The sequence below is a fragment of the Augochlora pura genome, chromosome 11 (genome assembly GCF_028453695.1).
Source record: "Augochlora pura isolate Apur16 chromosome 11, APUR_v2.2.1, whole genome shotgun sequence".
NCBI classification, from domain to species: Eukaryota; Metazoa; Arthropoda; class Insecta; order Hymenoptera; family Halictidae; genus Augochlora; species Augochlora pura.
Window position 1 is genome coordinate 10536085 of NC_135782.1, and position 11953 is coordinate 10548037.

The 11953-nt window shown below is 32.5% G+C and overlaps 3 protein-coding genes across 5 annotated transcripts; 2 read left to right on the forward strand and 1 right to left on the reverse strand.

The window, feature by feature from the left end:
- The first annotated feature begins 2751 nt into the window (after nt 1-2751).
- Rps26 (ribosomal protein S26) lies at nt 2752-3886 on the forward strand. 2 transcript variants are annotated; one of them, XM_078194496.1, is made up of 3 exons: nt 2752-2812; nt 3358-3666; nt 3810-3886. In XM_078194496.1, the coding sequence occupies exons 1-3, from the start codon at nt 2810-2812 to the stop codon at nt 3840-3842; spliced, it is 345 nt and encodes a 114-aa protein (XP_078050622.1). In that variant the 5' UTR covers nt 2752-2809; the 3' UTR covers nt 3843-3886. The 2 variants fall into 2 exon arrangements, with proteins under 2 accessions (XP_078050622.1, XP_078050621.1); XM_078194495.1 differs by having other exon boundaries at nt 3358-3886.
- A 62-nt stretch (nt 3887-3948) lies between these two features.
- On the reverse strand, nt 3949-5533 carry LOC144477067 (PEST proteolytic signal-containing nuclear protein). The gene is made up of 3 exons (XM_078194494.1): nt 5429-5533; nt 4636-4832; nt 3949-4555 (listed from the first exon to the last, which is right to left on the reverse strand). Exons 1-3 carry the CDS (start codon nt 5463-5465, stop codon nt 4313-4315), a joined length of 477 nt encoding a protein of 158 aa, XP_078050620.1. The 5' UTR covers nt 5466-5533; the 3' UTR covers nt 3949-4312.
- Nucleotides 5534-6242: 709 nt separating this feature from the next.
- Spz (Spaetzle domain-containing protein) lies at nt 6243-9323 on the forward strand. 2 transcript variants are annotated; one of them, XM_078194290.1, is made up of 6 exons: nt 6243-6433; nt 7200-7242; nt 7507-7616; nt 7994-8053; nt 8674-8777; nt 8856-9323. In XM_078194290.1, exons 1-6 carry the CDS (start codon nt 6404-6406, stop codon nt 9061-9063), a joined length of 555 nt encoding a protein of 184 aa, XP_078050416.1. In that variant the 5' UTR covers nt 6243-6403; the 3' UTR covers nt 9064-9323. The 2 variants fall into 2 exon arrangements, with proteins under 2 accessions (XP_078050416.1, XP_078050417.1); XM_078194291.1 differs by having other exon boundaries at nt 6372-6419.
- The last annotated feature ends 2630 nt before the right edge of the window (nt 9324-11953 follow it).

The following is an 11953-nucleotide window of genomic DNA, read 5'->3' on the forward strand; positions in this document are numbered from 1 at the left end:
ACCTTATTGGCGTTACTACTTTGTCACTGTACTCGTTTGTTAGAATAGTAGTGGAGTAGTATAGTAGTATGTACATATATGGGAAGGCCTCGCCGCCCCAACGATCAGCGCAGATGGGCACGCCCACGATTTGCAAGTAACGTTGCGAATTGCCACGCGTTGCTTTAGTCAATTTTGAACAGAGATAAAAGTTAATATTCCAAATAAAATAGACACGATTTTCATTGCTATTGAAATACATTCTCTAGAGTCTAGCGTTGCGAATGAAATAATCGCGATTTCATATTGTTTGTTGTGCATGGTATATTTAAACATAGCGTCGCGAATAAATACAATCTCGCGTTGTGTTGATCATCTTTTAAGATTTCTCAAAGTCCATTTGCTTTCGATATGTTGTCTTTTGGATCTCTATTTGTTAAATTAGCGTTGCGTTCGTACAATTGCGTTGCAGTAGTTTGCTTTTCGACTTTTCAGGCGCCCGTGCTGCTATTGCAACGATCGGCTCGGGTGGGCGCATCCGCGACTTGCCATAGCGTTGCGAATTAATCACGCGTTGTTTTTGTCAATTGTTTGAATCGAAATTGAACTTAGCGTTGAGAAACTAATCGCGTTTGGACTTGCCAATTTCCTTAAATTTTTCAGAGTCAATAAAGCAACTGCTTCTTACAATTAAAGTAATTTTTTGCATTAGTGTTACGTTGAAATAGTCGCGTAGCAGTAGCTTCCCTTTCAATTTTTCAGACGCCCACGCCGATGCCGAAACAATGGACAGACCTCGCCGTCCCAACGAACAGCTCGGATGGGCACATCGCGCTTTTTGCGTTAGAGTATTTGTCTTTGAATCAAATGCAAAGTTAGCGTTGCGAAATGATCGCGTTGCAGTAGCTGCATTCGTTTGTCAGGGCCCATGCCGAAGCTGCAGTGTGGCATTCGCGATGTTTTCTTAGAGTCGCGAGTCGAATTAGAATTACAAGTTCTCGAAATAGTAAATAGTGTTGCAATTCAAATCGCGGTTATCTAAACGAGATAGTCAGAGGTATGGGCCACGCAGAACAAAAGATATCATTGTGTGAGAAATTTCTACGCGTTCTGAATATACGTCGATTTCATTCAAAAATCCGTTTCGCAAATTTCGTCAATCTTAATCGCTGGGTGGAGTCTTAAAGTAGATTCAGGTGTGTTTGTTGCTCACCGATTGCTGTAACCATCTTCTTTCTATTCGAAGATCAAGATTTCTTTTTGATGATAGATCACTGATTCATCATTGATCATTATTGAAAAATGTACATTTCTTTGTACTTTTTTATATATATGCATTGCTGGTGGTGGTATGTCTGTACTAGTATTATTATAACGTGTGATTTTGGTGGCTAAATTTCAATAATTTTATATCTTATTTGCATGTATTTTTTATTTCTTATTTATATGTATTTTATTTTACTTAAACCCATCGAAACTTTTAGCAAATGGAGAGGAAATAACATTCAACAAATTTCAGAAATATCATTGAGAAATGCGAGTGTTGCGTTATTTATTAAGGCGTGTGTTAATTACTAAGTTATATCCATCGTGGGATCATCATTCGCCGTTCGAGCATTTTACTATATAATTGCGTGCGAGCGTTTTATTTAATTATTGCGTGCGCGCGTGCGTTAGTTATGAATCACCGTTGTAGGAAAGGGAGCCATAACGAATTCTGGTTTCATTCTGACTCCCTTTCGGGTCTCCACTCCAGCAACCTCCACGTGGCGAGATTTTTAATCAGCAACTAATTTGAAATTTATAATTACATAGAGCTAATGACTGTGAAGTAGTGTTGATGTAAAATGGATATTTTAAGTAGTAAATATACTCAAAAATAGACTCTGTAAATACATATTCGAAAATCCTATGAGGTAAGAGATTTTATTATTTGAAGCTTTAAAAATCGAATTTTCCGTCGCATGGTTCTGATGGCGCGTTAATCAAATGGATGCGCAAATGGAGTAAGACCGCACGGTAGAGTGAGATAAGTCAGTGTGACTTGCTTCACATGTAGTTGTGCTGATTTCATGCTCTCTTGCTCACTTGCTGTTTTCCCTCCTTTTTTTTTACTGCGAGGGCAGCACTATCTCATCAGCAAATCGTCAACCAATCAGAGCATCGAAAATTTCTATATTGATCCTCGCTAACAAATCGTGCTGCGGCCTGAAGGTTTGCAGGTCTGTATTTTCTACTTAGCTTATCGTCTCCAAAACTTTAGGCACAGACTTGAGACTATGCTTTAGACATGAAGAGTTTTTCGCTTCCTCTGTAATAAAAATGAGTGTACACACGTATGATTCTTTTAATTATTGATAGAAACTAACATTTCAATTTCATCAATTAAGTATTTGCAATGTGTACAGATATTTAAATGATAACTATGCATTTCTACCACTTTGGTTCATTTGTCAATGCAGGGTTAAGAAATATAATAATTTTTAAGATATCATAACCATTTTATTAATTCGTATTAAAATTTATTGTCATATATGAAATATGAATAATATAAATAAGAATTTGAAATTCTTACATTTGAATTTCCCTCTTCATGTAAGCATCATCAACAGAAATTTCATAATATTAAATATATTTATTTGACTAGCACATAATATAAAGTTTTAATATAAAATATTAAATAAAATATATTCTTCATGTATACGATACATGTTCTATATTTGAAACATGAGCGCTTGCATAAACGGAAATGCACTGACTTGACTTACGCATTGGACATGTTGCTAGTAGACGTTGTTTCCGACCCTTCTTCTGTATTAAGCGAAACAGAATGGTAACTATCTTTTATTCAATATTTATTACTACGTTATTTTAATACATTGTTTATGAAACTGCTTTATTATGATTAATTCAATTGAAAACACAAGACGCAGATTATAGAAACCATGTATATATCCTAATTATTTCCGAAATTTTTGTGGAAAACTCAATTGTTAAGTGATTAGAAGCCATGTGGTTGTCATAATGTACTTACAGAAAATATAATTTTAGATTATTTGGTGATTTATAATTTATAAAAATGTATAATTTGGTATATATAAAATATTAAGTTCGGGTTATGTGTTCATTGTGTAAATGTATTGCGATATTATTAAACATAACCTTTACGTGCGTCACCGGCGATAATATTTGAGTTGTTAGTAAATTTTCAAAAAATATGTGCAAGTAAATAACGTTTGTTATGTAAAGAAAATTAGCCAAGTATTTTGAACGAAGAAATTCTTTTTTTAGTGCTTAAGAAAATGTATATACATTTAACAAGTTCTATATGATACTACTTTGTGTATTACTTATATTTCTCTTATTTTTTATTTTTAGACCTGCAAACGCAGAAACGGTGGACGTGCTAAGCATGGCCGTGGTCATGTAAACCCTGTACGTTGCACCAATTGTGCACGATGTGTACCAAAAGATAAAGCGATCAAGAAGTTTGTTATACGTAACATTGTAGAAGCTGCTGCAGTCAGAGATATAACTGAAGCTAGCTTTTATTCTGCATACCAGCTTCCAAAATTGTATGCAAAGTTGCACTACTGTGTTTCATGCGCCATTCACTCTAAAGTGGTTCGTAACAGGTCAAAAGCAAACCGTCGCATCAGAACTCCACCAGTACGCAATTTCCCAAGGGTAAGTATGAGAATGCATAAGGAGGAAGCTCAATGAATTGAATATTTTGAATTCCTCATATCGATGATGTCATGAAAATTCGTGATATCATTCTGCAATAATTATTCAGGTTTCAATTAACTTTTGTATTCTCTCTTTTTCAGGATCTTCGTCAAGGACAACAAAACAGGAAGTAATTTTACTATGTAAATTTTAAATAAAGATAAAAAATTTAAAATCAGAGCATTGTTTTTATTTGTATTATACAGTCTAAAAGTTACAAGATAAATTATATTATTTTCCTATATAGTCTAAAGAAGTCGTTGCTTCCCTCGTTTATTACACAACTTGAAGTGAACATAGTAAAAGGTACATTATATCATTTTATTACATATGCATAGTCATTTACGATTTACATAATGAAATGTTACATTTCAAGTGAATTTGTAATGTTAGCTACCGCTAACAGAAAGCTAAGTGTTTAATCAACTTCCAAGGTACGATGAAAAATGTGAAGTAAGACTGTTTAGAGAATATTTGCTCACACAACGCATAAAATTGATAAAAATATTTTGCATATAACTATAGCAAGAATTTTGCTGTTGCTGCATTTTATGTAAAATTAATATACAATTAACAATAATCATAAAATAGATTAAGGAAGAAATCATTTATTTGCTTCTTCCATTGCTTTTTTCAATGTTTTCTCAAAGATCTTTTTTGAGTCACAAAATCCTTGTTTCGTTTTACCAAACGAATTTGGACCTGCTGAGGTGGGTGTTTCTCGCCCAATATTTCGCATTCTCATTCTAGCTTCTGCTGGCATTTCTTCAGGCTCTTCATCTTCATCTGCATTAAATACTGATGCTACTGTTGGCCTCTGCACTGGTGTCGCCTTTACAGTAGGTTTCTAAAGAACAACATATCAAATCGTTTTAGAACACACTTGTGAATATCTGTACAGAAATTATTTCTGTTCTAGTTACTCACAGATGTTGATCCTAGCTTTATCTGTATGCCCTTCTTTTGTTCAGCCGCACTCTTTTTCCCAAATCCAAACGTCAGTTTCTGTTTCTTTGCATCGCTTTGATTATAGGAGGTAGCATCACGGTCATCCGATCTAATTGGAGAACGATCCCTTCCTCTGTCATCCCCCCTGGAGTCCTCTGCTCTGTAGACACTTGACCCTGACAACGTCAAACACTGGCAAAGTTCAGATCAAGTTAAACAACATTGTTTCTTTAACCGGAAATATTTAAGCGGCATGCTTAGTAGAAGTTCCGTATCATCCTAGCCATTTGAATTAAAAGTTAAACAAATAAAGTACACAGTTGAACAGAGATGACTTGGCACTTTGTATATGTACATGTCCTAATATTGTTCCTAATAACGTGGTACATTCTACATACTAAAATATTAAACAAATTTATTATATAAGGTTAACATTGACTCCGTTTTTAGTAGAGACTAATAGGGAGCATCCTTTGTCACATGGTTACAACAGGATGTGTGTACCCAAAAAAGGATACACCAAATGTGTAATGGCGAATTTATGTAATAATGTGTAAATTGAATCTTTAGCCCGACATGTAATTGTTTTCCATTTCATCGATACTGTACGTAACGCGTTTAAAATTAATCTTCCCAACGGGAAAGAGTGTATGCATGAAATCGATAATGAAAACAAATCAAGGGAAAAAGATTGTACCACTATAATTAGGTAGGAGGCAAGTGTAATTTTACCAAATGCACGTGATACGATAATAAATAAAATGAATAAAACCTTTTCTATATTCGTCCCCCGGATTCCTCTTCGACATTTTTCTGATTTTCTTTGGACGCAATGCGAAATCAACTGAGCTGAAGCAATCCGACGCTTGTAACTGCGGTTTACTTCAGCCTAGTACCCGTATCCTCCATAGGGAACTTTCAGGTACTAAATGCTTTTCGTACACCTTGTTTCTCCCTATATTATATCACTAATAAATTTAAAATTAATGAACTCGCTCTTCAAAACAACTACGTCGAACGTAATTTTTTAAAGAAAATTTTTTCATTTATTTAAGAAAAATTCTTACCAATATTATTATCATAGATAACTTCTATCGTATGATAAAATATGTACGTAGCAATTTTGAAATATCGCAGAATAATTTGAATTGTTTGAAAATATGAGCGAGAATGAAATCATTGGTACCAATTGACGCGACGATGAGTACATATTTTTTATTTAACTTAACGACAAATTTTTTATTATGGTTTCATTATAATACAACAGACGATACAAAAATCAAATGAAATTATAATAAATAGACAGAATTTCATATCGGCGGTATTTAATAGCCGAATGAATCAGAATTTATATTGTCTGTTCACGAATTTTGACAATAATTTCGGTAGCAGCAAACAAATATGTATCTCGCGTTATATCTGTGTAATCTGATTTTCCTTGTGTATATTGATATAAAGACACGGGATCAGTCGCTGCTCAGTATCGTCATTTCACTAAAATTAAGTGAATCGTATCGTTCAGTTTTGACTTACAATAAGGGTAATCTACCTACTTATAAAGTGAAATAATACTTGTATCTACTTAATCATGATAAGACATATCGAAATACATTTCGAAATGTTTTCATAATATTTCCGCAATTTTATAATAATACATGGATTAGTGAAGAAGTTATTATTTAAGAAATTATTAATGAATACAAGATTTGTGTTATCGACGAGCTCCGCGGCTTGAAAGAACAATAAGATGGCGTCACTGAAAGGTATATTTTTATTGGTAAGTCTATAAATGCTTTTGCCCGAGGTTTATTCATATTTCTGTAAATAGCTAACTAACATTTTAATGTAAGATCTGTTAAATAATTAATTAGTTGTTGCGATCGGTTTTATTCGATGTATTGATTTATATCACTGTAATGTTTTTATTAATGCATGTTATAAATATTAATCGATGTAACTAGAAACGTTGATATCGTGTACAATCAAACAATTCTCCAAGTATTTGTAAATATTGTATAATTATCGAATAATTAGAACGATAATATTTGTCTAATATGTGCTGTGTGTATACGGATGCCGCCGATAAGATTTAAGCGTGATCGTTTATCGTTCTGATATCTAGCTACATCAGACATTGGCATCATGCTCAATGACTTTATAAAGCAATAAAAATTAGCTTCTCGTAGTTTATTAAGAGGTAATAGAGCGTAATAAAGAAATGTGTGCTAATTTACTTGGTCGTATTTTACGGATTTATATCATTATTTATATGAAAAACATTGCATTCGTATTACAAATAACGTAAGAATTATTAAAGATTTATTATGAAATTAGAAAAGTATTAGATATTAAAAAAACATTAAATTTACATGTATTATCAAGTCCGTTATTCATTATTAATTATTGAAATTAGTAAGACTCGTGTGAAACGCATTGCTCGCGCGGTGCTTAATTTCTAATGTATCCTAAGCTCGGAAAAAATAATAATTCATTATATTATATAAATACTCCATTATATTTTATTGAAGTTGAAATCTTTACAGTTTATGTTCAAGTTGTACGGGTATTCTCAAGCAATAAATCCATGTAAGTGTAAGAAGATAATAATCTCTAACAAAATTAATAGGACCGTTGATTCGTCCAATCGATTATCTCCATAAAACAAAGAATCTAGCTCAACATTAAAGAAATTTAAACTAAGATTTTAGAAAATTTCAAAAGTGAAGGTATTCGATTTGATCCGTCAATGGTTCAATTAATAATAACTATGAAAGTGTTAAATGTTGAATTGATCCGTAAAGAGGATATGTTATTCTTACTAAATTAATTAAAGAAATAAAATGATTGCAGCTTGCGAGCACAGCACTTTTTGCGAAAATATTCCACATTATCCAACGGACTTGGTGAACATCGCGTTGGAGAAGAATCCCCACCTCAGATATTTGTCCTATGATGAACAGGTTCGTAAATTATACGAACATTTGTATTACGCTTAATTGTACCTTTAATAGATTTAACAAATAGACAACTTGTAATTTTGTGAAACGGAAAACGTATCTATAATCATTTTCGTTTCGTATTTATATTGCACTTTCACATTTCTCAAAACTTGGAATATCAAGCGACAATATGTTTACTTATTAAACATTGTATTATGTAGATAATCAAATGGAAACTCTAGTCAAGTTTGCATAATAATGAAAATAACAGTAGTTATTGCTTGCATCAGTTATTGACGTGACTGGTAAATTACACAAAATAGTTTCAATAATTTTTAAGAACGAATTTTTAATTACATACATACAATTTATTACGATCTGTGTTGTTTATTTAATAGCTTGATCAATCGACACGGCACGAAGGAGAACCTGACGAAGAGGCATTGTGTATGTCTACGGTGAGTTGGTTATATAAAAGCAAGACTATTAGTTAGTTATTATGCAACAATGGAGTCATCTATTCAAATTAAGGCAAGGCTTCCGCAACATGACAGTCATTTTTTCGAAGACTATCTCAGAATTATTTTGATTATATAAATAATAAATTAAACACAACAAAATTAAAATTAAAAATAGTAAAACCAATTATAAAAAACTGTTTTAAGTTGCAAGAATAATCAAAGTCACAATATTTCATGTTATAGCTCCAAGAAACATAATTTAATATATTTCGAATGTTTTCGCGTCAATTGAATTTAAATAATATTTCTATAATTGTTTAAATTAAACGATTTTACTTGTCGGCCACATCTCTCTATAGTTAGCGATTAGTTTCGCATTCAACTATTTCTCAACCTGTTATCCTTGTCTACTTCTTCTCGAGATATTTCCACGGTTCTCTTTTTTTCACGGATCTCTCTTGGATCTGATTGCTTTTAGCGGAAATGTCGTGTCTTATCAAACGTTTTCCTATTTTTATGACCGTGTTAAAGTGAAACCATAGTAGAGAACTATTGTAAGAAGGCCGCCGATGTTATCAACTGACCTAGTACAGCCAATCGTCCACTTACGATTTCAGGAACAAGTTGTATTTCCTAAATACGGTCTTACCAAAAACAAGCAATGGAAATACATCGTGAATCACGAGAACTTGAGACAAAATGTTCGCATCGAAATTTGCTCGTAAGTTTAAATACGGAATTATACAGTTACATTCAAGACGGGAATTATGGAGTTTTAATGTTTTTTTCTTTTTTTCAGAGAAGAAGACAAACCGTGCAAAATAATCGACGGCTTCGCTGCGGGTTACGTCACGAGTTGCAAGCAAAAATATATCTACCGTCAACTTTTTGCTATGGGACCAAATAATACGATAGATCGCGAATCTTTTCGATTTCCTGTCAGCTGTTGTTGTCATATTGAATTTCAAGGTGACAGATTCTTGAGAAACCTTGCTTCTGAAGATTAACCCTCGAAAGGCTTTTCTGATCAAACGTAACTGGGTATTACCTGCGATCGTTTATCTTTTCATTTACCAATCTTTTCGACGTATTTTTTATAATATTCCATCGTTAGTTTTTTCTACGGGCTTTGTCGAATCGTGTGAAAATTGAGATTAGTTGTCAGAACCGTCAGAAAGGGTTCTGAATGGACCCTGGCCCGCCGTTCGAATGTTGATGCAAACTTCGAATAATTTAAAATGAAATTAGAAATTTAATTGATATGCATACATAATGTAAATAATAACGATACATGCTTAAAGAAAAATTAATGAAGTATTTCCTTTTTATTAAACTTAAACAATTTTTTCTGTCTTAATGTTCATTTATTTTCTTGGATTTTTTCATTTTTTTTATATATATTCTGAAGATTTCCTACTCCATCAGCTTTCTTTACTTTGAACAAATGAGAAGTTGCAAATACAAGTTTGACCACTTTCGTGACGGACTGTATACTTTCAACATAGTGGAAGCCTAAGGGGACGGTTACACTTTTTAAAATATTTATTTCTGCAGATAGCAAACACCGATCTAAAGTTGCACCTTTCACGTGCCCACTTATTTTTCTTCGTTTCATCGCTTCGCGATTTCTCTCGTTTTAAAACAGTTCGTTCTTTGGAAGCCTGTGCTTTGTTGCCTCTGTTAAAAACCAAACAATCTGGGACGCAACTTTGAACTCGACTAAATGCCGTGGGGATTTGAGAATATTAATTAGTCAGAGATTACGATACGATAAATTACAGATTGTATCACGAACAGTGTACATTACTGAAGATATTCCAAGCATTTAGATTTCAGGCAGAGATAAAGTTTTGACGTTATTTTCAACCTAGTAAAATCGTTCGATGGCGCCACTGTCTTCCTGAGCAAATTATTAAAAATTTTGTAAGAAGAATCACATTAATAGATGTTATCAACTTATTTCTTCATTTTTACCCATGAGCATGCATTGGAAATTTTGTAAAAGTACAACGAAAAATAAAACAATGCGTAGTACTATCGCTTCTTTCAAATAATTAGACAGCCGACGTACCTTTCTCTTCGTTATCTCATATGAGTAAGGAAAATGAATAACTAAAAATCTTACAAGTTTTTACACTACAATGCGGAAGATAGTTTCACTATTCGATGCATATTAACAGCTAAAAGTATCGAGTCAATTTTTACGCATATAAAATATTGTTAACTGGTGGAGTTGAAATGTTGAAAATACATAGAGCTATTTTCTATAATATTTTTTATTCCATACCACAACATATCTAATATTTTGTATCATTAGATATCTTGTATGACTAGATATTTTGCCTTAACCCTTTGACCTAGAGTGGCGGCTCTGCGGCGCCATTAAAATTGTTGTAACACGTTCCAAAGTTATTTTTATAGATATTGCCAAAGATTAGATTAAAAAACTTGTTGAAAATGTAACTGTTATATAAGACACGAGTTATACGAGTTATACGAGTTATACGAGTTATACGAGTTATACGAGACTCAATTTTATATGTATAGATAAAATTGAAATACTAGAAGCCAGAAAGATCATTTTAGATTTGCTGTTCAAAAGACTTCGAGCGCGAAAGGTTAATTTAGTCGTGATCTTTTACTTACCGTTCGATTTATAAATTACTATCTCCGAACTAGCTTTTGGCATTTTACATTAATCTTGTAACGTATTCTACGGAATTCAGAAAGTGTAATAAAGAGTTGAATACCATTCGCAATGATCACTAATCAAGATTTTAGAAAGGTGATCCAATACTAGAAATGATAACTAGAAGATTGTATGTAACTACATACAATCATCTAGTCTAACTAGACATAATAGATGTGTGAATCAGCTGTAAAATGAAACCTTGTTGGTTGACTAGGTTTTCGTTAAGTGATACACACAAAAATAAGGATGGAAGCAGCCTGTGTAACAGAACACCGTACGATTGAAGGATAGACAATCAGGAAACAAGCAATGAATTCGCAACAATCATCCCCTACAATCACGTTGCCAGTTCGTAGGACATAAAACGTAACGTTGATGCTATGTATACGCAGAACTATTCATTTGCTGTGAACATATAGAACCAGCTTGATATAATTGCAGAATTCGCCTAATTTGCCCACTTTCTATTCACTCTATTTAGAACGTACGATTTCAACGTCCGATAATCTTCTTCATTTCTTTAACTTAATTATTATTCCACGCTTCTTCACATTTTAAATATATGGCCCATTTTATCTCGACTTGAACGAAATATTCACTGTTAAAAAATATTTAACAATTTTGAGAATCACAAGAAGAAGAGAAAGATATGTTTATTGCACGTGTCGGCTTACTGATTTAATTGTTCGTTGTCGTTAACTTTTTTCATACGTAACTTTCGTTTTATTTCTGCCGAAATCAAATATTCGCTGCTAAAAAATATTTAACGCTCGTGAAAATCACAGCAGAGGAAGAGAAATTAAACGCATGACAATTTATCCACAACTGTGGATAAATTCTCAATGAATTAATAAGTAACCTAATAAATAAGTAACCCATATAATTTCTTAAGTATATTACATTTTGATCTGAATTTATATTATATTAAAAATAACATAATATCCCAAAAATTAAATATTCATAATTTTTATAAACGTCAATACATAATCATCATCTTAAGTCTCTCCAAACGTGGACCATCAATTAACTACAGGTTCCTCTAATAAGAATATCAAGCCGCCAAATTATTTAATTTTAATGTTTTACATTTAATTATTAACTCAAATTTTTCATTATCATAATAGGGTATCTAATCCTAGTCTTTAACTTAATTTAATGAATGTGGATTCTCAATGAATCGTGTAACAGTTTATTAGTTTACGATT